The sequence below is a fragment of the Pelodiscus sinensis genome, chromosome 7, assembly GCF_052426305.1.
Source record: "Pelodiscus sinensis isolate ZL-2025 chromosome 7, ASM5242630v1, whole genome shotgun sequence".
NCBI classification, from domain to species: domain Eukaryota; kingdom Metazoa; phylum Chordata; order Testudines; family Trionychidae; genus Pelodiscus; species Pelodiscus sinensis.
Window position 1 is genome coordinate 34,172,374 of NC_143058.1, and position 27,937 is coordinate 34,200,310.

The window sequence follows — 27,937 nt, forward strand, 5'->3', positions numbered from 1 at the left end:
AAAGCAGAAATAAGCAATATTGTTGGGGAGGCCAAAAAAGTACCCTAATTTTTAAAATTCAATATCTCGAAGTGTTAAAGATTGTTTTTAATTTTCAAAAGCAGGAATAACATTCAAATTCTTTTCTTCAAATTTGTGCTTGTATTCTGGATTTTATTGTTTAGAATGGCCATAACCAGCCACCCCCTCCCACCCCAAAAAAAAGCAGCCCCACACACCTTTTCAGAGGGAATTTTTATATACACCACCATATTTATTGAACAAAATTTCTGGCCACTGAACAGCCAACATTTGAACCTAATTGTTTTCCATGATGAACCTGCATTTGGAAAAGACTGGCCAGCTATTGAAAACTGAGCTGCTTTGCACAAGAACAAATAATTTCACACACAGAGAACTCAGAAGTATTTTCAGAAAGGCTTTGATGATAAATATCAGTGGAAAACTAGTACCCAGAAATACCAGCCGTGTTTTACGATTATGTATGAGGATTTCTGGCCTAAGCAGCATATTTAAACTATTCCATGAATATTCTAGCAGATGTGTCAAATTAATGGAAAGTGGTTTTAGATCTCAGATCTTCTGAATTTTTTTTATTCTCTGAAAATTTTTGGTTTTTTTATTTAAAATTTTTTTTGAATGCAACTTTTTGAGTTTTTATTGTTCAAGCCAACTAACCACACTCAACCAGCCAAATAGCCACATGTGGCTAGTGGATGGTATGTTGGACAGCATGAGGTTACTGGATCTGTGAAATAAGTGTGCAATTCATGGGTTATATACAGTTGTCTGAAGGGTTCCATTGTTGAAGCTGATTATGTTGTCCAAGAAGTTGATGCTGGTGTGGGAGTGTTTTACAGGGAGCTTGATAAAGGGGTGGTGATTGTTGAAATTGTGTTAGAGTCTATGAGGAAATTTAGATACACTGATGGATATCTTTATCTCTGGACAGGTTCTCTCACATTTATCATTGCTTTCATAGTGCATTTGTCCAGAAATTCTTCCTTCTGGTTAACCTATGAAGAGATTACTATATATTGGGAAGCCATCTTCTTACTCATGGCTATTTCCATGTTTGGACAAAATATTTGTTATTGAATGTAAAATTGTTATGGGTGACGATGAAATGGATGAATTTGGCAATATGTTTCGGGTGGGTATCTGAGAATTGTCCATAGTCTTGTAGATATTTGAGGCAACATAAATTGTGGCAAGAATGGTCTTCTGTGGGAGATTGCTAATGTTGTGGCATTCTGGAGGAAGTTGGACTTTTGTGGTAAGTGGTGTGAGGATGGTTTCTATGAGTCCTCACATTCCTTTACTAAGAGTGATGTGGCCGACCTGATGGGTCAACATATCTTAGAAGGTCACTGGAGTGGGTTTTTGGGAGATGAGGTTGTAGAGTTTCTTTTGGAATAGCTTGGGAAAATATCTGATAAGGCCTTTAAATTCCTGATTAAATGTGGGGTACCCTTCAACTACTTCATAATAGGTAGTGTCAGAGAGCTTTTGGTTGGCCTAGTTAACATATCCTCATAGTTGAGAATTAATAGGTTGCCCCCTATATCTGCTGGCTTGATCATTATCTCGTAATTGAATTTCAGAGACTGTATATCTGTCCTCATGTCAGTAGAAAAATTGTGGTGGATGTAATGTTTGTGAAGGATTTCACAGTCAATGTTTTTCCTGTAACAAACATTCTTCTTTGGGTAGTGACCCCATGGGTGCCCCGCTGTAGGTGTCAGGCTCGTCCCAGCGCAGCAGTTCAGAGATGTTTCAGCTGTTGTTCGCCGGACCGCGCATGTGCGGTGGCCATCTTGTGGCTTTTCACGCCATTTCTGCTCTCACGGTCCGGCCCCGCTAGTTCCTTCTGACCGTCTTTGGGTGTAGACAGAGAAACTGCTCCCTCTCACGACGATCCTGTCAGGACAGAGAGAGGAGAGTTGTATATAGTTAAACAGTTCTTAGTTAGTTTAGTCTTTATAGTTGATTAGCCTTTAATTAGTTAGTTAATAGTTTAAAAATATTTTTCCTCATTCTTCAGCCATGCCCAGCTCACCGGGCTTCAAAAAGTGCCTGACCTGCAGGGATTCGATGCCCACCTCAGACGGGCTCTCTTCATGCATAAAATGCCTTGGGGAAACCCATATTCCCCAAAAATGTCAGCACTGTCCTACGCGAGAGCTTGGCGCGACCGTGAGATGCACCTTAAATGTTGTTATTTGATAAGGCAATCTGGCCGCAGACAGAAGCGGCAGAACAACCAGCATCTCTGTGGTCCACGTCTCATCGGCCTTTCCCCGTGGCGATGACATCCCGCAGGAGCTGTTCCCCATCTCACTCCCTGCCAGCCATGACCACGAGCTCCAAAGACAAACCGGGCATGTCTCACAAAACGGCGGCTCGAAAACCACACAAAGATAAAGCCGGTACAAAGTATGTAGGCACCAAGCTCAACAGTGCATACGGCACCGAGACCTAAGTCGGCACCAAAGTCAGCCTGGGAGCTCCCGACACCTCTGGCATCTAGCCTCTCTACAGCCCCTCTGGCACTGAGAGAAACAACAATGACACGCCTGGTGCCCAGCTCCTCGGCACCGATGCTGGCATCGAGGGAGACAACGGAGCCCGCTGACACTTCAATCCAGGCACCGGCAGCACTGGCACAAACCACATCGGCACCAATGCCTCGACCAGCGGTACCGTTGCACGCAGCACCGGAACCCACGGCACTGCTCAGATGCTCTCCTACACCATCATACTCCCAAAAGATCTCAATTCCAAGTGCAACTCCACCGACACCTTTGATGCAACCACCCCCATCTTCCATGAGTGGTCACCCACCAATAAGCCCAGAGCCGACAGCTTTTTCCCCAGAGCCACTGACTCCACCTTGCTACCACCAGCGATCGAGATACAGCATCTCCTCATCATGACACCGTTATCACAGACAATACCAATCACCATCTCCCTGCTGTTGTCATTGTAGATCCAGGTCCCTAAGGTCCCTCTCCTATTCACGCAGCTACAGGGATGACCACTGACATTCATACTGTTCCCAGTATCATGACCATCGGCACAGTTACTCACGATCAATTCACTCTTCACCGTTGCCGATTCCATCACGGTTCATTCATGGCAGAAGTAGGTCATCCACTCCAGCAACAGCCAGACCGCCGACTCTGTCCGGCGATCCTATTTCTACAGAGCAACCCATCGTTGAGCCACCACAGGTCATGGAGGTAGGGGCACCATACCAATTCTCCCCCATGGACGTCGCTTCCTCCTCCCCAGATGACGCCATACTTACCGGAGACAATTCACCCTCCGATGACCTCAAAGAGGTCCGGCGAACAACAGCTGAAACATCTCCAAACTGCGGTGCCAGGATGAGCCCGACACCCACAGTGGAGCACCCATGGAGGGATACACCTCGAAGAACCATCGTTACTGCACAAGGTGAGTGACTTCTTCATGTCATGTTCAAATAGGGTGTCCAATGTGGTGTGTCCAAAAGATTCTTTTCTCCCCTGATGACTGTCTCTAGGGACATGGCAATTATGGGTGGTGTCATCATTGTTGTGAAAGAATTTTCTGAGGCAGAGTCAACAGCGGGCAAGGGAGCTGCTCCAGCCAGGCTACACTAGCTCCCCTGCTCACCTCCCCTTTAATCAGTTAACCAGTTAAACAATATGTTAGCCAATTACAACAGGATTTTACATCCCTACTGCCCATGGCAGGTAATCATGAGTCATCTCAGTAAAAACATATCTGTTCCTTAACACTTCCCTTCCCACAGTGTAGTACCTGTACTTCCTGTGATCTAGTTTTATCACTGCTGTTTGTTCTCTGTCCTCTGCACTTATTCCCTGTTTCTCCAATACCTCTCATCCCAAGCTAAGCCTTGCTATGAGAGCACTGGACCTTCTCTCACTGTAGCCTCACATCCCTAGTGACAGAGTCCCAAGAAAAAGGGAGTTTGTTGTGTCTCAGTGCAGGTATTAGAACCCAGATGCCTGAGTTAGTTATATTCCATAGCCCTGGGCTATAAGCAGCCCTTGCTTAAGGCTAGTAATCCTGTAAAGGGAACTGCCACAGTGGAATTCACTCAACTGAGTCACCTCCACTGTGGCAGTTCTTTAGAGAGGAAATCAAAACCAATCATGGTGCAATTTGCAAGTGTCCATGATGCAGCCCTTTACAGGGATGCTAGCCTATGCATAAGGTGACTTGAGACTTCCAGGGAACTATGGAGTAAAGGGATCAACATTTTAAAAATGCTATGCTAGTAGAAGAACTTTTTCAAATGTACACTACTTTAAACCCCAAACACCCTTCTTCTTAGAATATTTTATTTTGTCAAGGACTCCCCAGTCAACAAACAAAGAAGAATGTGTCTACCAGATCAGTGGGAACTTGTTCTGAGAAATATAAAACATGCTTATCCTCTCTCCTGTTTATTAATCTGGACAGGAGGCAAAAAGAGGATTTCCTGATTTAATTTGATAGAAATAATTTTCACTTTCAATTTTTAAAGAGGTTATAAACATTAATTCATTCTCATAATCATCCTTTGAATTCAGTAAAATTTCTTATTCTGATTTTAGAGATGGGGCAACTAGTACAGATAGATTAAGTGACTTGCTCAAGACCAGAAAACTGTGAGAATTAGAACTCAGGAACTCCTAGTGCTACACTCACATGGATAAATTCTTTTCTTACTGCAGAGTATTAGTTCCCATTTCCAACTGAAGTGTGACAAGGCTAAAGGAATTACAGCTTCAGATGCTCAGTTACATGTACAAACATTTGATTGCACTCCAAAAACCTATTGTTAGAAGTTCTAATCACTTCTAGATAATAAGCACCACACTTTGAGATGGAATAATCTCTATATTAAGCCACTTTTCAAGATTATATACTTTAGTTTTCTAGTTAATAAAAGTCATGTTAAAATAACTTTCAAATTAGAGATCAAAGATGTTTATTTAATTTTAATGAAATGTGATGAGTTCTAGGACAAAGAGATATAATAGGTGGTATAAAATGGCTAATGCAGCTGGCCTCCCAAAGTTAAAATTAACAATGTAATTAAATCATTAGACACTACAGTTCATGTTGAGGAGAATGATGGGGGTGAATTAGAACATAAACATATTTTATTTATTAATATAAATGAATTAAACATGGGAGGTAATATGAGGTAATCATTGTATCACTGCATGCCAGAGAATTTGTTTAAGAATAAACAGAAATGGTTGTTTAAAATGCATGTAAGAGTATCAAGGAAATATGATCACTTGGCTCAGAAAAGAAGACTAGGTCATACAAAGAAGAGAATGAATGGAAATTGAAGGATAAAAGCCATAATAAAAACTAAATGAACACTATTGACTGGAAGATAGATCCCAACCTTGAATGTGTTGACATCAGTCTTTTATAGACTGTTGTTTGACATCTCACGTTTGCAATCAAAAGGAGGACTTTTTTAAAAACACAAAGAGCCTGGACTCTGGGGTGCATAACAGTAAGGATTTTAATATTAGATGCGTCCTGAAAACACAAAAGAGTTGTTTTGTAGCATAAGCAAAATAAGAAAAGGCAGTGTTATATTGGAAGGTAACCTATTGTGTTACAGTGTTTTTATTTAACTGTGTTGTTTTGCCTTCAAGCTTATTACTTGAAACATTGAAACAAGAGTCATTCATACCTAGATGAGTGCATATAGATACAATATAACTTTATTTTGTACTTTATTTTAGACTCCATATCTCAAAAAGTTTTTCAAGAACAAAGTTACAAAGAAATGGATTGTATTATAGACAGTGCTAGTCGTTGATGCTCATGGTTAAGGTTACCTATGACTTTTCATTATAAGCACCTGTTTTCAGGTACATATAAATGTTGCCAAACTTTAATTGTTCAGGCTAAATTTCCTATACCAGGTGTCTGACTAGGTTTAGTTATTTTGCTAATAATTCAATGAAAATATTTCAACTATTTTAAAAGAAAGGGTAGGGAAAATAGGTAATTTTGCCAGTGTTTAACATTTCTAACCATTTTTTTGAAAGTTCCCGCTCTAATATGTTTTGAAGTAGTAACTTAAAATGTATCAGGATGAGGGAGGGAGGTGCTTTTTGTTGTGCTTCTGTCAAAATACACCCAAATTTGGCTGATGTATCAGCCTCCGAAAAATTACAATTTGCAACTTTTTAAACAGAACTTGTTATATGCTTGCTGCTAAGACAGCTGTACATTCATATATGCAGCTAAAGAAGTGAGCCCAAAAACTACCTTTGATTTCTCTCAGTGTAGGAACTCAAGAAAAGTAGTCAAGATACAGAAGTGAAGGAGATTGCACACTTCCTGCATATTAGACACAAAATAGAAAGGGTCCAAATCCATTATAAACACAGAGAGTTACAAAATAATATTTCCTGGCTTAGCAGAAAGGAAAAATGGACTAGGAATAATGGTAGCAGAAATATTACAGGATAAGGCAATGAACATGCAAAGGAAAAGTGAGCAGCTAAAGAAAATTTTCCTCTAAGTGGAGAAAAAATCTGTAATGCTATAGGCAGATACACACCATAGGTAGGTGCACATTTGAGGAGAAAGAGAAATTCAAAATAGCATTTGCCAAGTCATAAATTAAGTACCACAAGATGAGCATTTGGTTATCAAAGCCAATTTCAATGAATACGTGGGAGAACACAGTGAGGGCTATGATGATTGTCATGGAGAACACTGCTTTGAAAAAAGAAATGTGACAATAGACACTTACATCATAGATCAGCCTTAAACCAATTCCTATTTGTGATTGTACTGGACAGTTTGATGCAGGAGATACAGGGCACACTCTTTTCACAAATTATATCATGTTGTTCCCTGAAGATACATATGAACTGAAAAGATCCCTAAAACTAAGGAGAGCTGCAGAAAATTGCTCATAAATCACCAACAAAAGACAAAATACATGGAGTGCTTGATTGAGAAGAATAATGAGAAGCCAGTAAAACTGGGTGGTATAAAGTCTGTGCAACAATATAAGTATTTCAGTTCAGTGCTGAGTCATTATGGGAATGTGGATGTGGAAATTATGAGTCTTATGAAGACCACGTGATGTAAATTGAGCGACTTCACAGGAATTTTCACAGATAACTATAATAAACTAAAGAGCAAAGAATATAAGCATAAAAGATCAAGATTAGGCCAACAATGATATGCAAGTTAAAATGCTAGTGAAAGAAGAACAATGAGGTTACTCTTCCAAATCCAGAAAGCTTAAGTGGATGCTGAGAAGCTACTGAAATGGTGTGAACTAAGTGGCAGGTAGTCCCCATCATGAAAAGTATTGACTGAGTAAGAGAGTATTGACTGAGATGACTGGGTCATGTCAGATAATGAGATATGGGGTATGTTGGCCAGAACGTACAAAAGCTAGTAGTCCTGGGACAAAAACCACAATAAAAGATCATTTGCAACATAGAAGGAGGACACGAAGATTAGTATAATCTTGGAAGACTGACTTGACAAAAGCACTTGTAGAAAAAGAGCTGCTAATCCTTTTTGAGGAGGTGAAGGCATAGAAGAGTTAAATGGAAATGCTATGGGGGGAGGAGGGATTGGATGACTAAGGGGATTTACAGAACAACTAAAGATGGTGAGTGCTCTTAGTACTGCTATGGCTGGCAGGTCAGTTAAGTAAAGTTGGGTGCTCTATAAGGGTTCCTGTATGTCTGCAAGGATGACTTGGGCCTAAAGCCGTGTTGGATGCAACACTGAGTCAGTGAACAGCAGCTAGCATACACAGGAGAAATAAATGCACCCTGAATTCACGGTGCCTCTCACCAGGTCAGGTCACTACAGGAGTATGAGTCTCAGCAGTGACCAGTTCAGCCTTGTGTGTTGTTGAATCCAGTAAGCAGAGAAACACAAAACAACAACTTATTTTTTTAAATACTCTCATCAGTGATGGACATTTCATAGCCTTTCTTGTTTTCACTATAAAATAAATTATACTTTGGAACAATTCATTCTATGGATGTTAAATAGTGATTAATTTACTAGTTGAGTAGTTGATGGAATTTCCATCGAGTTCTCAACTAGTTGATAGGTACTTCTGCATTCCTCCTTTGAAATGTACAAGAGCCTCCACTGGGGCAACTCCATGTGCAGCCTGGGGCCAGCGGGAAGTCCCGCTGACTCCAGGCTACATGCGGCATGCCAGCTTTGAAATGCACAAGAGCCCCCATTGACTCAGGCTCTGTGTGGCGCTGCTGCTTTGAGATGCCATGCAGAGCCTGGAAGCAGCAAGGTGAGGGGAGGAATCGACTAGTTGACTCGACTACCTGATAATCTTTTGCTTATTGGATAGTCGACTAGTCCTTAACATCCTTAATTCATTCAAAAGATTTTGCATATTACCCAATTAACGTCTTTTACCATCTTCTATTGTGATAACCAGGAGTCACCATATTTGAACGGATCCAAAGAACAGAGATTCCAGTGTCCATGTCACATCAGCTGCATTTGGATAATAATAAAAACAACTGGATTTTTCAAACTGTCACACATTAGTCACATACATCAGGATGGAAAACAAGAATAAGTGGAATTTTTAATATAAGCAGAGCAGCAGTCTTTCTCTGTGCTTTAGGTTATCCTCAACACTCTGCTGAAAAACCTATGTCTCATATTCAAAGTGATGAAAGATCTTTCTTGGTTGTTCATTACTATGTACTAAGCTGATAAAAGCAGAATGGAAGGAGATGACCATATGATTCATATAATGAGAATAGTAAAGCTAGTATTAGGGAGATTGTGATGAAATGTTATTTAGCATATTGTTTCCTGCAAGTGTGGGAAAACCAGCAGGATTTCTTTGACTTTAGAATGGAATGTCTCAGTTCAGGTCTGAGGGGGCATCATATTTTCAAATCATACCAACAATACTTACATGTTCTTATTTACAAATAAAATATCCAATCATTAGTAAGCTACATTACATGCTGGAAATATTAAGCTAATGGTCAGTTTGTAAGAAAATTTAAAGCCTAAAAAATTAATAGGGAAGCTACCATATAGACGTCTGGTTAAATTAGCAAAATAACTAGATCTAAACAGCCTGAAACTAAAATAGAAATAAAATCTTCAGAGCAGAACTGTAGTAATAGAATAATAGAATACTGGGACTGGAAGGGACCTCAAGAGGTCATCAAGTCCAGTCCCCTGCCCTCATGGCAGGACCAAATACTGTCTAGACCATCCCTGATAGACAGTTATCTAACCTACCCTTAAATATCTCCAGAGATGGAGATTTTACAACCTTCATGAGCAATTTATTCCAGTGTTTAAATATCCTGACAGTTAGGAACTTTTTCCTAATGTCCAACCTAAACCTCCTTTGCTGCAGTTTAAGCCCATTGCTGCTTGTTCTATCCTCAGAGGCCAAGATGAACAAGTTTTCTCCCTTCTCCTTATGACATCCTTTTAGATACTGAAAACTGCTATCGTGTCTCTCCTCAATCTTCTCTTTTCTAAACTAAACAAACCCAATTCTTTCAGCCTTCCTTCATAGGTCATGATCTCTAGACCTTTAATTATTCTTGTTGCTCTAAATAAATAATGTCTAGGTGGGACAGTCTATGTTAGCTGAGCAAATACAGTTATTCTAAGATAATGTGACATATTTAATCTGTACATAACATCTATTATATATTTGAGTTTGTGTCTGTCTGTCTATATATCTGTCTGTTCAAGAACTCCTCCCAAACAGTGAGAGCTAGGACCATCAAATTTGGCATACAGCTCAGGGATGTAAAAGAGTAGTCAATTAGTTGACTACCCGATGAGCTAGCTTATCAAGTAGTTGAGTCGACTACTCACATTCCCCTCCCCTTGCTACTACTATATTAGAGGCAGCAAGGCGGGGGGAGAAGCAGAAGCCGGTTCCCCCCAGCATTGTCTCCACGGTGATGCTTACCCACTCTTGCTGCTGCCTCTATAAGAGGCAGCGGGGGGGGGGGGGGGGGCCTCTGGTAGCAGCCCCTGTCTGTGGACAGGGGCCAATGGTCTCGGAGCGAGCTGGGATTGAGCAAGCCAGCTCAGTCTCAGCTCACGCACAGTCCAGGAGCTACCCCCACTGCGGCACTGCAGTTTAAATATAGTAAGATCCAGGCTGCCTGCCCACCCAGCTCTTCCTACATTTAAACTGCAGAGCCGCAGCAGGGGTAGCTTCTTCTGAGCACCTTCCCTTATCAACTCATCTTGTAGTCAATACAAATTGTATTAGATACATGATTACCCAATTACCCGCCTCTCAACATCTTTAATACAACTTCCTCTTATATCTTACAGCAAGGTAAGGGTTCGGTTGTGCCAGGAAAATGGGATGTGCTTGGAATGGGATTGCATCTCATAAAACCATACAGAAAAGAGACAATCACTAGGCAGGTGAAAGAGACTGGCAGGAGGCACCCCCCCCCCATCTGGGACTGCCCCAACCCTGAGCCTCCCACCCCCCAGGGCTGCTTTAGAGAGGGGTGGGATGAAGTTTCACTCCCCAGATCTGTATGGGAACATTGCTTTGTCAGGGAGTGGGGGGGAAAGTGCACAGTTCACTGCATTCCTCATTTTGGCTGGGGAGCGCAGGGGGCAGATGAACCTGGACCTGCCCCAGCCAGGGCACATGCACCCCTTCCTCAGCTGTGCCCACTGGAGCTGCCATGGCCATGGGACGGTGTTTCTCATTTGACCCCAAACTGCTGCAGTGAAAGAGGGCTGGGGTAGTCCTCTCTCTCTGCGGCAGCCTGTATCCTGAACCCCTCATGCCCAACCCACACCCGAGCAATGATTTAAATGAAGAAAAAGCAAAAATGAATTAAGGACCCAAGCAATGTTGGGTGAACCTTGTAATACTTAAAAATAATTGGCCCACTTATTGCAAGAAAAACAGATACTTTTTGTATGCACTTCCAGATAAAGTCCCTAACTATACACATTTTAAGTGGAAAAAGCCTCTCACCTTAGTGGGCTGATAAGGCATATTCAAGTTTGAGCTACCTGCCACAGTGGATTTAACAATCAACACAGTTTCCTTTAAGTCAACAGAGTGTAAATGATTCTTTAGCAATCTCCCAAGTAATCTATTCTCTTCTATTTATACTCCAATTATACGATACTCATCCATCAGTAATAGCAGAGTGCTTTTCAGGTTTGCATGAAGTAACAGTAGATGGTGCTGTTGTTGCTGAGACTAAAATATTTGCATAACTCAGTTGTGATGAGACAGTTGCCCTGCACTGGAAAACAAGGGGTTAATGCAGACATTGGAGAGGGCCATGGCAGGAGCTAATCAGAGAAAGTCAGCCATTCAGGGCCAGACTAGGACCTATAATAGGGGTGGACAATATTTTTTGATGGGGGAGGCACACCAAAATTTTGGTAAGTGATCAAGGGGGAGAGGCTGTGGAGTCTGGGATAGCAGGCGGGGTGTAGAAAGGAGCTTGGGGTAGAGGACTGGGGTGCAGAGGAGGGTCTGAGGTCTGAGAGGAAGTCTGGGTGAAGGAGGGAGTTGTGATGTGGAGCGGGAGACTGGGATGCAGGGTCTGGTAGGGGTGCAGAAGAGGATTCTGGCCTAGGGAAGGAGTATAGGAGGGGGTAGAAGGTTGGGGAGTTCTGACCTGGAGCAGAGGGAAGGACGGTCCAGAGGGTTTGGTTGTGACCTGGAGCTGCGGATTGGTGTGCAGGGTCCAGGAGGGGTATGGATGCAGGGGAAGGATTCTGGGCCTTAGGGAGGGTTTAGGAGAAGTGCAGGGTCTGGGAGAGAGTGGGGGAAGGGAGAGGCTGCGGTGCCAGAGGCAGGTTCTAGCAGAGAGGTGTTTACCTAAGCAGCTCCTGACAACCAGCACTCAGACAGGCTTACCTGCTAGCAGCCCCAGACTGCTGGCTGGCTGTACATGTGGTTCTCTGTACTGTCAGAAGGGGAGAGAGAGGGAGGAAGAGGCTTCACATGCTGCCCCTGCCCCCAGCAAAATCTTGTAGCTCCTATTGGTCAGAAACTGGCCAATGGGAGCTGAGAAATTATGCTGCACTGCCCTTGCACCCAGCAAAATCTCACAGCTCCCATGGGCCAGTTTCCAGCCAATAGGAACTGAGAGATTTAGCAGAGGGGCAGAGGCAGCATGCAAAAGCATCTCCTTCCCTTCTCCCCACAGGGCAGAATGCAACACAAAGCAGGCAGCTGCTTTGATCAGTGCTGATCCCTGCTGTAGGGGCAGGCATGGGATGGATCAAAAGGCTTGATCTGGCCTACCCCTACCCTCTAAGAAGGGCTGCTAGGCAGATTGAATTTAATCTTTTCTCTGGGCTTGAGGGAGACAGACTAGTTGCCCAAAAGGGGCTGGTACCATGGACTGAGCAGTGTTGGGAGAGATCAGGGATCCAGCAGCACTCCAACCTCACTGACACGTGGGCTCAGACCCTGACAAAGGGGCCTGAGGGCTACTAGGGCTGCATAAGGGCAGCCAAGGGGGAAACGGGCAACCCCCCCTCTTTGCTGATGATGAGAATGGCCAATTCAAATTACAGTTTGCCCCTGAGAGACAGTGGCTAACTGAGTAACGTAGTAGGATTTAGTGTAAATGTTTGCTACTCCATTGGAACAGGTTAGAGAGAAGTAAGAACATAAGTAAAAAATGCATGTAAAATTCCATTAGTTTTCAGGGAATATAAACACCAAATACACGTCTACACATTTAACAATTACTTTGATCTATACTTGTACACCAGTGAATTGATCTGGGGATTCAGCCTGATGAGCTGGCACCTAGTCTGCCAGGGTGTGTCTGGGCTACAGGTTTTTTTTTTTTAAATGTGGCCTTTTTTCGAAAAAATTTCCCCTGCATTTAGACTGTGTCTGCATTCTTTTGAAATTAAATTGAAAGAACATGGCGGTTTTTTCGACCACGGTAAACCTCATTTTACGAGGAAGAACACCTTTTTTCAAAAGTGCTCTTTCGAAAAAAAGGCATTCTTGAATGTAAATGGCTTTTTGGAAAGAGAGCATCCAGACTGCCTGGGTGCTCTCTTTTGAAAAAGTAGCTCGCTTTTTTGAAGGAAGTGGTTGCAGTCTAGACACTCTCTTTCGAAAGAGGCTTTTTCAAAAGATTATTTCAAAAAAGCCTCTTTTGAAAGAGGTGTGTAGTCTAGATGTACGCCCAGTGTTATATAATGTGATCTGTTTCCCAAATAGGAGCTATACATTTGAGTGCTATTTATCATTCATAAAAAATAAATATTTTGTTCTCTTTTACCCTCTCCCCCCACAAACATCAAAACACAAGGGGTTTTCAGAGCCTAGTTTATCCTTTTCAGGTGAAGGGACTGAATCCCCCTACACCTAGGTTGAATTTGGCACAATATCTGAAATTAATGGACTTAAAAGTTGCCATTCTTCTAAAGGAATTTCACAAGCAAACTACAGAAAAAGAGTGCAGAATTGACCTTCATATCTGACACCATCTCCCTTGGCCTGAACAAAGACATGAACTGGTTAAATTATAAAATCAGCTTTCCTTACATTCAGCACCCTATTGACGTCAAAAGCTAAGTATGGGACATTTCCAGCCCACTCAATTAGCCTCATTAGTACCAGGACTACAATTGATAGGTATTTTTTTCTCCCTCTCCTTTCTTACTCTGAAGGTTTTCCACTCAAGATCATCTCATCTGAAGAAGTGGGTAGTGTCTGCCCTGATGGATTCAAAAGTAGATGAAGCAACCCTCTGGTGTGCTACAGCTGTCAGTTACAATATTTTGAAAATATCTGAGTTTCTAATAGATGCTGTCTTACATTGGAAGAACAATTTCCATGTGTGTATCACCATTCCCTTTTGTATTGTTGCTTTCATACACAGGTCTACTAATTTTTTCTTGAAGCATATAATCTAATTGTAAATACTTAAGAAGGTTTTGTACCTTGAAATGCAAGTGTTTCTTGCTGAGTTAGCTCATGAGTTTTGCAACTTATGGCTAAAACCTTCACTAATTTATATCAGTATGTAAGTTTTTAAAAGCAAATAGAGATTTGTAGACTAGAATAATATAAGTAGATGAATACAAGGTTTATAAATACTATATTAAATTCTTTTATTTTACAAAAAAATCTTCATCCATGTTATACATTTGCTGAAATTCACTATTAAAAGGATTTAGCGCCCCCATGACAAATCTGTCAGTAACTATATATCAATTCAAAGATATAATAGCCCAATTTCATATAATTCTATTTATGCCTTTTCATACATGGTGAATAACTGGCAGGCTGCTACTACTGTGTCTGCAGTTTAATCTTGTGACTTTTAATTTAATTGTAATAATACTGGATTCTTGAAATGTCTTGCTCCAACTAAGAATTTTCAGAACCACTCCCTCAAGGAGGTTTGGAAAAACTATTCACAATCAGAAGACAATATTTTTAAATGTTGTAACATCTCCCATCATTATTGTTACTATGTTTGCTTGGTATTGCTACCCTCACTACTCCTGTGCTTTTTTCTGTTTATGACAGGACTGTTGATACACTATGGAAGTGATTATGTGAGAATAGTGACTTCAAGTGGGAATAAGTAGCAGGAACAAACACGAATCAAAAATATTTTAAAGTGAATCTGTGTATATTACAAACTCCTTATATCTTCTTTTATTTTTTTTACAGTTTTCCATAAATTATCTGCAAATATTTAATGAAAATGTTGACATCTTTCATTCAGAAGGTCACTTTGGCAAATGCCACGACGAATGTTTTAAGAGTCTCAAGTCAGACGATGTCTACAAAGCTAACACAAAGACATGGCCATCAGCCTTCAGAGGGGACTGAAAAGAAAAAAATGTTATTTTCTTTTACTGCTTCTTGATGAAAACTATCTAAATGTCGGTCAGGCTGGTCAGAAAAGCAATTACACATTCTTTTGTCTCAGGCAGACTGCTTATTCACTGCTTTCCAAACATTTTAAGAATGTCATTCTATCATATAACTCTTGTATACACCCTATATATTTCTATCACACAAGAATATTAATGATCAGAGAGTTACTAGTTTTCCAATTATACATACCAGGCCAACCCCTTTGGGTATATATTCATGACAGTGATAGTGAGTACGTCAGGCCTGACAAGAGTCTCCGACACAGGCTAGAGAACCACCAAAGAGCCTAATGCCTCACACTGCTGCTTTGACCATATAACTCTTCTTTTTACATTCATTCATTGGCTCCCCTTTCTCTCTTGCATCAAGACCCTTTGCAGTCAATCTGCAAGCCACTTATCTTTCATTCATTACTGAGCTGTAGATACTGGTCTCCAAACTCATGATGTCAGCTTTTGTAGTGCCACATCCTTTGGAGATGCTGCCTCATTATTAAGGCACTGTGTTTTCAGTTCACTTATTTTGTTTCAGATTTCCTGGGAATTCACCTGTACTGTATTTATTACAAACATTAAAAGTGGGTGACAAATCAATGTAAAAAATTAACTCCACATTTTTCTGGGTAAATATCAGGGTTAATATTATAGAATGGGAAGACAGAGAAAAGTAAGAGTATTAAAAGTAAAAGCAGTTTATTTCATAAATTGTACATTAATAAAATGGATACCTATATAGCTGGATACTTGTGTGTATATCTTTCACTGCCTTACCTTAATTAAGAGTCAAACTCATACTTAGTCTAATTTATTAACATAAACATAACTAATATACAGGATTTTCTTAACAATCAGTATTTTCATGTACTTGAGTGGTCTAAAATTCAGATAAAAATTAGTAAAAATTGGTAGCTATTATAAACCATGGATTTGTTTTATTTGAGCTAAAAATCAGTAACATCTACTTATCTTCTGTCTTCACTAGGGACAGTTCCAGGGCACCAAGCACCAGAGGATGCTATGCTGCTAGCTGCCTACTCCACTCCACCTCCGCCCTCCCTTCTCTGATTGATTGGCTAGCCATTTTTTTCTCCTGTAATGAGCCAGCTCTTCCTGTGTTTGCTTGCTTGGCAGCTGAAGGAGTAGGAGTGGTGATCAGAAAACAGACTCTGTCCTGACAAGCAAAAATTATCATTCCTGACCTTACCATTCTTCCTCAAAACTCTCCTTTGCCCAGAAAACTTGACAGTGGTTTGGTTGCTAGTGTGAAGAAATGCCTGTCACATTTACCATTATCACCTCACTGTGTCCTTGTACAACTTGATTTATCTGTACCCATTTGTTGTCTCACTTGATAACTAGATACTTGAGACAGCAACCATCTTTTTGTTTTGTATTTGTACAGTGCCTAGCAGACTAAGACCTCTAGGTGCGATGGTCATAAAAATAAAAATAATAATCAAGTTCTACTTTCTCAGGTAAATTGACTATAGTTTAACCTACCCTTACATCGATACAGATGTTTTCAAATTAGGGCACTAAGCTAGGACTTGGAAGACTAGAGTTCAATTTCCTACTCTACCACAGCATTCCTGTGACACCTTAAGCTAGGCATTTAGCCTTTCTTTGTCTGTTTCTCATCTATAAAACCGGGGATAATACTTCCCTGCCTTACAGAGGTGTTGGTGTTGTGAGGATAGCAGCATCAAGAGGATGAGGAGTACTTTGAGATCTACTGATGAATAAAAACTTATTACAATTTTAGCTTATCCTAGCAAAACAAGCAATCCCAAAAGTACCTGTACTCTGGACAATAGCAGAGCTTCAGGACAGCATTACAATAGTACAGCAGTGGGCCTCAACTTTTCCCACAGTAACCTCTGTCCTTAGGGAACAGGGAGGTCAGGGTCACAAATCATCCTACACATTTGGAAATTTCGTGGAGGCCAAAATCCCCAACTTGAGAAGCCATAATATAGAACAAAAGATTACTTTGCAAAGTTGTTGATGCTTAGCATGCACACTCAAAACAATGTAAACCTGCAGATGAAATCAATCTGAGACCTTAAGGCTCAAGGGTAGGCAAACTTTGATTCTTTCTTATATAAGGGAAAAGCCAGGGAGTGATTAACTATTGCATCTGAGAGTGTTTCTGTAATTTTAAAATATTTAAATTGTGCTATTAAAATATCAAATTAATTATTAAATGAAATATTTTGTAGATTTTTTTACAGTGCTTTATTCAACACAATGTTTTGTTTGTATGTAAAATATTCTCCTGCACTGTTCACAACACCATGGCATCATTTTCAGGTAGGCAACACTAAAGACGCCAAAGGGGCTAGAACAACAAAGTAAAATAATTAGACATGATTTGAGGGCTATGTCTGCTGCCTGCAAATGAAAAGTAGGGAAAAGAAAACAGTTGTGGTTCAACACCTAAACCAGGGGAATATTAAAAGCTGACTTTAAAAAGAAAATACCAGTGATATGGGGAAACATCTATGATTTTGTCATAAGCTTTGCAAAATACTTACAGTAACACACCATCTCCCACCTCGCAACAAAACCAATGTCATCTGGGGACCTCCCCCACCTTCAAGAGTCCCCTTCCTTCCACACCAATCTCATACCAATGCTAAAGATATGTCACACACATAGGCCCTCCTGTCCTACTCCCTAACCACGCTCCCCGTATAACACCCCCGTCCCTCACAAACCTTCCCCCTCGTATCCTCTACCCCAACCCTCATACCTAAGCCACACAGACCCCTTCCTCTCATCCCCCCAGTCCCTAATCCCTATACCACACAGTCCTGTCTCCTGCTGCTACACCACACAAATACCTTCCTCTCGTGACCCCGCTGGACCCAGATCTCACCATCTCTGCCTCTCAGCCCTGGGTCTCCTGCCCAGCCCGTTATGCACACACCACAGACACCTTCTTCTCCTACCCCACTGTAGCCACCCGCAAACCACACAGCTGCTGAGAACGCCCCCACCAGACCACACTGCACCCCCCCTGTCTCGCCTCATCCCCTGCCCGGCTCCTTTCCGCTAGGGCCGCCCCCGCTTTCCCTCGGCTTTGGCAGCCGCGCCGGGGCCCTGGCGGAACGCCCTGCCCTGCCTCGCCTCTCCATAAGTGGGACGCCGTGCGCCTGCTCGCCGCTGGACTCGTCTCTTGCAGGGCCGTGACTCGCTGCCCGCCCACCCTGCCATGGCGAAGGAAGCGCCCGCACAGCCGCGCCCCCGGGCAGGTAGGAAGCTGCCTGGTTTCCTTGGGGGCTGCTCCCCGCGGTTTCGGCTGGGTTCGAGGGGACGGGAACACACAGACGCCTGCTTGTGTAATGTGCTCCAGTGGGGGGGCGGGGCCGCTGTGTCACCCTCCTACCTGCCTCCTTGTGTCAGGTGCTCCCCTTGCCTGCTGTAGGGGCGACCCCCCCGTCGTGCGGGGTCGGCATGCAGCCGGCGTGGGGCTCCAGCACCCCGTCTACCCGCCCCCTTCCCCGGGCTTGGTTCAGACTCTGCCTGGGCCTGCAATTCTCCCCGCCCATAGGCGCCAATCTGCAGTTTCTGGCCCCACGCTCAGTTCTGCGCGTCCGGGTCCTTTGGGGGCTGCTGCTGCTGCACGGGTGTTACCCAGCCAGCGTGAGCACCTGACAAGGTGCCAGTTACCGCTGACACTCTGTCGAGATCCCCACTCGCTTCTGGGAAGACGGATACTTAGCGCCACGCTCGGGCTGCCTTCGCACTCTGTTCACGCGAGTTTGTTGGGCTGTTATTGTGCTGGTAACACCCGGACTCGGCTTCTATAGTTCTTTCGATTTGAGACTATCAAAATGCAAATCCGAATGAACTTGCTCGTGGGAGGACAGAAAGGAGTATTGTGTGGTTTTTACCAGCGAGTTCAGCGGGTATTTGTGGAAATTATGGGAATTTTACTGAGCCTGTTTTGAAAATCAGGCTGTGGCCTGATCAGCTAAAACTAGTAGCTCTTTTTAAAAGAATGGTCTCAAGATGGCATACCCACTCTCAAGTAGAGCTGGGAATAGATTCAATCCTGAATCCCTGACTAGTGTGTTAACAAGAGCTTTAGTCCCTTCTGAGTCTTGGTGTGCTGGTTTTCATTTTCCTTTATTTAGACAATAATTAAGCTTTTAAAAATAAAATAAAAGTAAAATAAAATAAAAATAAAAAAATGAAAAACAGTGCAAACTGATGAAAGGAGTGAGTGGTGGAACAGAAAGGATGTCACATGTTAGACTTTACAAATTTGACAATTCTCAGAGAATTAGCCACGTTAGTCTGTAATTTTAAAAATAACAAGTAGTCCTGTGGCATCTTAGAAACTAGCAAAAATATATAGTATTATGAGCTATGGTGGGTAAAATCCACTTCATGTCATCTGATGTAGTGCGTTTTTCCCACCAAAGCTCATGATACTATATATTTTTCTTAGCCTTTAAGGGCTGGCCTACACTAGAGAGTTATTTCAAAATAAGTTATTTTGAAATAATAACTCCTGAAATATCACTATTCTCCTTCACAAACAGGACTTATTATTTTGAAATAACAAGCCCTTTATTTCAAAAGAACAGGCTTGGCAGTATGGACACTCGCCATGTTATTTCAAAATAATTTCAAAATAATACTAGTGTAGACAAGTCCTTGGGCAGTATTTCTCAAAGTGGGCTCCAGGCCCACTCTGAGAAACACTACTCTAAGGTGCCCAGGATTACTCATTATAGAAGTATGTGTACTCTCAATGCCAAATAATTGTAATGGGACTTGAGGGAACTCTATACCTACAAAATCAGGCCCTTAAACTTTAGATTCTTTTTATTAATAGCTTGGTGATAATTATTGATTGATTTTATAGGGGAGATTTTCAGAGCTACAAAGGGGAGTTAGGTGCTCAGAAGAATTTTGGTGGAAATAGGGTATGTAATTGTCCTTTTCGGTCTTTGAAAATCTCCTCCATTTATAACATGATTCAGATTGTTACTAAACATATTTCCAATAAAAACTGAAACTATTGTTACTATCAATTTTCCCTCCACACTGTAAAATATCAACCTATATTTTTTCCTCTTTATGTTGTATACATTTATTGTTGTAATACTTAATCCGATAAGATTGGTTGGGCCAGTGATGAGCATAAGGATGACTCTTGACACTAGTCTGGGAGACCTGGGGGGAATTGTACATAACCCTTAAATATGCAAATTCAGTGGAAAATGCATTTTGTGCCATTCATTTCTGCAATAATCTCATAAATAGAGCTGGTCTTGATGAACATAATATTACTTAATGGCATTCTGCAACATGCTCAAAGTACAGGCAGTCCCCGAGTTACGCTTATGAACGGGGCTTTCTCGCCCCGGAGCTCGCAGGCAGCGGGACCGCCCAGAGCGCAGTGGTCCCGCCACCTCGACCTCCGGGGCGAGAAAAGCTGCTCCGGGTGCCCCTGGTCTGCTGGAGACCGTCTCCAGCAGACCAGGGGCACCAGAGCAGCTTACGAACGGGGCTTTCTCGCCCCGGAGCTCGCAGGTAGCAATCGGCCACCTCGACCTCCGGGGCGAGAAAGCCCCGTTCGTAAGTGCGGATCCGACATAAGTCGGATCTGCGTAAGTCGGGGACTGCCTGTAATCACTTTCCTTTCCTGCTTGTACCATCCCAAAAAATATAGATCTGGAGCAAACTCTCTTGTTTTGGCCATTCAAAAGGAATGAAGAATAGGAATCGGGCTATAAGATGAAACAACTAGAATTAATGTACAAAAAAATCTATATTCAGCTTGCTCTTCTTCTTCTTCTTCTGAATGTCGTGTTCAGTGCTGTATTTCTTTGTCAAAGTTGGACGTCCAAACTCTCCAGCCAGTGAACAGCATCGGTGGTTAGATTGTGGATATCCTCCAGTGAGCCAATAAATTTTCATGTTGGGCATTCCACAGCATTGTGGTGCATAGTTTGTGGACTGCCACAATCACAAAGTGGAGATGGCAACAAATTCCACTTATGCAGTAGATAACTGCACCTGTCCTGACCGGTTCTAAGCTGGTTTAGAACACACCACAGTCTCCAGGGAAGATTGAAACCTTTTTGCTCAGTGGTGGGATCCAACACAAGCATGCTCTTATTTATGTTGACAGTTACAAAATTTACCAATATTTTTGTGCACAGGAAGAAGGTATTTGGTTTGACAAGTTATCTGAAATATCTTTACATGCTCCTTTAAAAAGTTGAATTTGTCTGACATTACTCAACACCTAAATTGTTATTGTTAGGTCATCTGTAGCTTAATTCATACTAATTGGTTTTGTGATTGGCAGGCATTTTAATAAATTATAATTAAGCTTGAAAGAACACTAGTGCATGATAAATGTGCAGTTGATGCATGTCTGCATTATAACTTGTATTAGGTATACCCCAGAATAAAAATGTATCTTGAGTAAACAATGTTCCTGCTGTTAGTCTTCTGTTTTGAAAATTGATGTGGAAGGACTCCACTTCTTTAAAAAAAAAAATTATAAACAATTACATCTAAGATCACTGGGAAGGAATGAATGCATGAGGGCAGCCAAATTTTATAACCAGCTGAGTTTCTATTCCAAAGGCTATAATTTTTATTTTATTTTAGATTGCAATAGCTTGATTTTACTTTGATCAGGGTGTAGTCTAAAAGTTTAAAGATAATCTTGGGTGGTTCTCTGAGGGCTCATTTTGGATTTCAAGTTCCATCTGCACTACAGAAGAAGCATAACAGAGTTCACACTCTGTTGAGAATTAATCTTTTTCTTGTTACCAGTTTTTCTGAGTATGTGTTGTTAGTTTTACAAAAAAAAATCAACCTTGTTATGAACAGTTCTGTAGCTGCTTAACTTATTCACACAGTGTAAATTATTGTTTTAACAGTCAAAGTTGGAGGCAAGAGAGTTTCGAAAAAGCAAGAAAATGGAGCTGTTGAGAAAAATCCCAAGAACCCTGGAAAAGAGAAGACAAGGTATTTCATCTGAAGTTCTACCTTGAAGTTTAAGGGTAAAATTAACAGCAAATTGGATTAGGTTTTTGACAATAATAAAGGTCTGCAGTTTTGAACAGTTCAATGTACAATGAAAGAAAAATTTGAATGTAATCTAATAAGAAAAGAAATTGGATACCCATTTATGCTTCTTTATGTTCTCCTTTTTAAAAACCTTTGTTTTTAAATGATTAGAGGACTTGAGAAAAAATGGCTTAAAATGAGAGATCTAAAGAACTCAGTCTGTTTAGTTTAACAAAAAGAAGAGATTAAGTTGATTATGAGGCATAAGTGAATCCACAGGGAGAAAAATTCAGATACTAAATAGCTTTTTAATCTAGAGAAGAAAGGCATAACACGAACCAATTTCTGGAAGTTGAAGCGAGTCAAATTCAAATTAGAAATAAGGCACTATTGTTTTTAAACTGGGAGGGTGGTCACTGGTATGAACTATTAAGAAAAATGAGGATTCTTGTCTCTTGATTTCTTGAGATTAACTACCGGTAAATGCTTTTCTGGAAATTATATTTTATCCAAAAATACAAAGTAAGCTTTAGTCAGAAAAGTTATTAGACTCAATACAATCATAACTAGGATGGATTCAGTGTCTTGTGACAAAGCAAATGTCAGACAACGTGATCTAATGGTCCCTTTTGGCTTTAGAATATATAACTCTTTAAATCTGTTTCTCTTTTCGGTGTTTTTAATGTTAGAAATTCTGATCTTTTCTTTCTTTCCCTGAAATGCAATGAGTCCATTGGGGGACAAAGGGGTCTAAGGTGACTTTAAGCACCCGACTGACCCTGGGCTGTTCCAGGGTCTGTTCCCGCTGTACCTTAAGCCAGGTCTACACTACACCTGGAAGGTCGGCTTAAGATACATAACTCCTGCTACGTGGAATAGTTGGCACCGTCCTCACTGTGGGAGGCCAACAGGAACAAACATTCCCATCGGCTTCCCTTACTCCTCATGACTACTCAGTGGCATGCTTATGAGTTCACCAGAGGGTCTGGCTGGCAGGAGCAGCCACCTCACTGCCCACAGGCTGGTGCGGTGGCAGGGCCGGAGCAGCTTGAAGTGGGGCCAGAGCTGCTGGTTCTTGACCTACCCTACATCTCCATTTAACAGAATGACTTGTTAAAGGTCACATAGGAAATCTGTGGCTGACTTGGCAATTTAACCTAAGTTTTGGCCATACATCTGATCTCTTTTAAAATGCTATAATTTGCTGGAAATCATCTAAATTATAGATTTTTTTTTTTCTTTTTTTGCTGCTCTCAAAGTTGAGAAACCAATTTCCACTAATCGTTTTGGCAGACCCACAAAAATTAGACTTTCTGGCTCTGAAGACAATGAACTAAAACACTATTCCTGGAACTAAACTGAGGCGACACATTGATTCTGGCACACAATACTAGTAAACAAAGAGCTAATTATAAAATCCATTAGAAACTGGAAAGAAAGAAAGAAATGATTGCTGAAGTATATTTTATGTAGGGGATAGTGAACTTTATTTTCAAGATGTAATCTTTCTATATATTAAAGAACTTTTCCTACAGGATGACAAGGTGACATCAGCACGTCACTCTGGGTCCGCAGAAACCCTCACTACATGACTACTCCATTAAATGGGCGGAGGGCGATGGCTCCATCCCCACACACCCTGGACCAGTGTCTGCCTATTTCTGAGCCCTGCCCCCAGCTTTCCTGGCCTACGTGCCTGCTGCACAATTTGGCTGTTTACGGCCTGGGCTCAGGTGTGCTCACCTGGGCCCGCCGGGAGTTGGGCAGGTCTTGCACCAGGCTGCTTCCCCAGCTCTCCTGAGCAGCCACTCTGTGCTCCAGGCTCTCTGGGCTCACCACGGAGCACAGCTACCCCAACAGGCCCATGTGGAGAGGCTGGGGATGGCAGCAGGAGTCACAGCACATGGCCGGAGCTGTTCTGCCTGGCCCATTGGCGCTCCTGGAGCGGGGAGGAAGCTCAGTGAATTTGTGGGAGGGGGCAGGGTGTGTGTAGGGAGGGAGGAAGCGGGATAGGGTGTATGTGGGGATGGACAGTGTGGTAAGGGGGGATAGTGGACATGAGGGGAATATAGGAATGGAGGCAGGGGGCCCCTTACACCTCCCACCCATGGTGTTTGGGGGGGGGAGAGGAGGAGGGAGTCATGTCCCTGAAATGGTGCAAACACTAATTCAAACTGAGAGGGGCACTCCGGTTGATGCCTGTAGTCCTGCTTCCTCGAGGAGTAAAGGAAGTCAGAGGGAGTGTTCTCACTTCGACTTTTTGCAGTGTGGACAGCGCCAAAAGTTGAGTTCAGGTATTTTGACTTCAGCTGTGCAATTAACATAGCTGAAGTTGTGTATTTTAATTCAACTTTGTCCCGTAGTGAAGACATGTCTGGACAGTTTTTATCTTCTAGGTCACTGGTTCTAATGGGGCTTAGATTGGTGGTGGTATAAATCACTAGCATTTGACACCCGTTAAGAGGCCTATCTGAAATGAGTTGATGTTGTCAGATACCTTTAATGAGAAATGCATTCATGAAATTTCCTTAAATCTCACCATTTAAAATCTATCGAGAGAACGACTACTTTAACTGTCTTTGGTAGGTCAAAGTTAAATGGTACATAACTCACGGTCCTAATTATGCTGCTTTCTACTGCCATCAGTTCTTTGACTTTGCAAGCAGTCACACCAGAGAAGGAATTATTCAGTATCATTGACTGTAGTAGGATCTGGCTCTTGGTTGATATGTCTGTTTGTTGAAATATTTTAAATTCACCATTGGGAAGTTCACTTGTTACTGCTGGATCTACAGAACAAACAAACCTAGCTGTAGTTGCATCTTCCTGTTCACGTGATAATTGTCTTTTTAACATCGCTACTTCAGTATGGGTAGCAACAGACAAATAATCAGTCCTAGTCTTCCTCCTAATTGGATGTCTCTACAAATGGGAACAGTGTAGCCTTAAGAGAAAATGCTTCAACTATATGCACTCACTCAGATAACAAACTTTAGTATCACACAATCTATGTGAAATCTACAATTTTTTGTTTGTTGGAGAATTTCACATAAATATTGTTGCCATTTGACTTCATATGATTTCACTGCCTCCAAATCTTGGTTTAATCTGAATTTTGATAAAATGTCTAATTTTGCACTGGAAATATGCAGTGCAAAACAGTGTGGTGCATGGTTTTGATGTAAGCCATCAGAGCTTGACAAATTTTCAAATTACAGTGGACCTTTTTATTTTTTATTTTGTCAAATTAGTCATGTTTTCCTTAATAGACCCAGTTTTGAGACTGGGAGTGTGAGTAAAAATGTGAACTCTGAGGATCTCTCTACATGGCAATAAAATAAATCTATGGAACCGCGTTTCAATTGACTCAGGATGTGGGGCTAAAAATTGCAGTTTACACCTGCAGGCTCTACCAGGAGCCCAGGCTCTGAGCACTTGAGACAGGGTGGTTTCAAGGCCTGAAGTTCAGGCCAAGCCCCAGCATGCACGTTGCAGTTTTTAGCCCCGCAGTTTAAGGCCAGCAAGCCGGAGCCAGTTGACCTAGGCCAGCCATGGCTATGCCCTGTCTTTTATTGCAATGTCGACATTGTGACTTCCTGAAACATTGCTAGGTATCAGTGAAACTGCCCAGCAATGTACAAAGAAATTATTCCTCATCAGTGAAGCTTTCTGGGGGGTCAGGCATCATGGACATGTATTCCTGTTATCTAGTACACATTGAGAGGAAAAGGTAATTGTAGGAATATGATCTTAACCTCTTCCCTCCCCAGTACTATAGAGATAAATAATAGCTGAATCACAAAGGCGATGTTTATTCTTACTTTTATTCGCAAGGATCCTTTTTAAGCCTTTTGGGGAGATGGATTTAATCAGTATTTTTCTCATTTTTGCTTTGCAGCACAAGTGTTACTCTTACAAGAATGCAAAATGTGCGTGTCTTACTAGCTGATGCACTGGAGAAAGTGAGTATGTTTAGCAAAATAGGGCACTTGTTTCTGTTTAGTCTTCTAATTTGATATTGACAAGGCGCTAAAACATAAAACTGATTTATATGAACTGCTGTAATCTGATGGATGTGGGACTATGTCCTGGATTTAAGTCGGTATTTTGGGAGTGGAGGGAATTAGACTACAAATTAATTGCTGAGATGTTCTGTTTTTCTATGGTGCCTGTGATATTTTTAAAATGCTAACTTACCAACATATAACTTTGAATTCTCTTCTGTACTTCACTGTAAGTATTGTTAAACACAAATATCTGCAAATCTTTGGCATAGCAAAACACTTTATAGTTTAATGTGGCCCTTATAAAAACCTCAATTTCAGATTTATTAAACGCGAGGAAAAATAACTGAGGGTGAGTCGATGCAAGAGCTGGGAATAAAACCTAGATTTTCTGGATCCTAGTCCTGTGCCTTGAACTGAACCCAGATGAGAGAGCTACCTGGATAAACAAGGAGATCACTTACAGGAAACAGCTGAGGGAAGGTCACAACATTGTAAAGACAGGTTTCTGTTAGCTCTGACAAGTGGCAGACAAAGCCACAGCAACATAAACATAAGGAAGGCAAAACAATGACAGCAAAACTGCCATGGGTGATCCCCTTGGGCATCACATGCAGCATATATCAGAAGTGCCTTCAGCACTGTCCACTAGTCCATGCCACTGTCATGACTGAGGACTAATGTAAAACTGGAGATTCCAGTGCTGTTTCCTGACCTCTGCCTTTGCAGATACTCCCATGATACTACTGTTCCCATTCAGACTGCTATCAATGGGCTCTCTTCCCCATCAGTTTTGCTTACTACCCATAGCATTTCATGGCGTTCCATTGTAGGACCCCACATGCAGTTTATATGTTAACTTACACTCCATTTATATAGGATTTTAAAGTTTCTACCTATATATTTTTCAATCACACTCTCACACAGTCATTGAAGTCCTAAGCCTGAGACCATTTTGTTCTTAGTTTTGTTTAGTATTTACTGAAGCCTCAATTAAATACATTTTTAGCATATAAATAATGTCTGTAACATTGTCATTAGTTCAAATCCCAAATGTGTGACTGAAGCTCTGCAGAGTTACACAAGTAATTATATTAGCTCAATTTTATTTTTTCCCTTTTTCTTTAGAACTAGCAGTATACATGGCTCTTCATTCTCCTCCCTCTGGCCTGTCTCCTAACTCTTCTAATTTAGCATTCCTTCCACTCTTTCTGACCTCCCAGATTGTTCAAATGTGTTTTTCCTCCCTCTTCTCCCCCCCCACAGGGAACTCTCAGATATCACAATAGGTTACTATTGTAACTACTGGAACTTTGAAAGATTGAGAGTGACTTTAGCAACAGCTAGAATGCTGATGGCTTCAGCTTGGCAACCCTTGTAGTAGCTTTAATGTCTCTGTGTGTCTCTCTCTCTCTCTCTTTTTGGGTCATTTATTTGCATGTTAACCTGGCTGACATTACTTTGGCTCTGGTATGTATCCAGTGCAGATGATGAAAACCGGGTGGGAGTCTTTCACTGCTAGGCAGTCACATGGAGCTGCCATGTCTCAGGTGTACACTGTTCATTTCAATGGTAGACACTTAAGATTGTTCTCCTAAAATATACAAGCTTTAAACAATCTTTCAAGATGCAATTCAGCAGAAGAATAGCAGAAAATGTGTTGTGATTTTTCTTCTAATCTTTCAGATCAGCCATAAATTTCCTGCAGCAGCTGCAGCACAAGTGGCTCATCAAAAACCACGACCAACCCTGGAGAAGATTATATGGCCCAGAAGAATATGCATTATCCAACAACCTCGGAAATGTTAAGATGTAAAGCAAAATAGCCATCTCTACTTGAAAATGCGCTTCTCTAACCGCAGTCGGCTCTTTAATGTTTGCAAAAGGACCAAAACAGAGGGAAATATTGGCTGGCTGAACTGTATTGTATTCTATTTCTGGCAATAAAACACTTCATAAGTATA

General features: G+C 41.6%; 1 protein-coding gene and 1 long non-coding RNA gene across 3 annotated transcripts; one reads left to right on the plus strand and one right to left on the minus strand.

Moving 5' to 3' along the window:
• Nucleotides 1–232: 232 nt before the first annotated feature.
• Nucleotides 233–18,454, minus strand: LOC142830173 (uncharacterized). The gene is made up of 2 exons (XR_012905171.2): nt 18,317–18,454; nt 233–1,920 (listed from the first exon to the last, which is right to left on the minus strand). It is a non-coding gene; the product is annotated as an uncharacterized LOC142830173 (long non-coding RNA).
• DAPL1 (death associated protein like 1) lies at nt 18,012–27,937 on the plus strand. 2 transcript variants are annotated; one of them, XM_006126838.5, is made up of 4 exons: nt 18,012–18,182; nt 21,840–21,927; nt 25,868–25,931; nt 27,660–27,937. In XM_006126838.5, the coding sequence occupies exons 1-4, from the start codon at nt 18,143–18,145 to the stop codon at nt 27,780–27,782; spliced, it is 315 nt and encodes a 104-aa protein (XP_006126900.1). In that variant the 5' UTR covers nt 18,012–18,142; the 3' UTR covers nt 27,783–27,937. The 2 variants fall into 2 exon arrangements, with proteins under 2 accessions (XP_006126900.1, XP_089635858.1); XM_089779732.1 differs by lacking the exon at nt 18,012–18,182 and adding an exon at nt 18,258–18,714.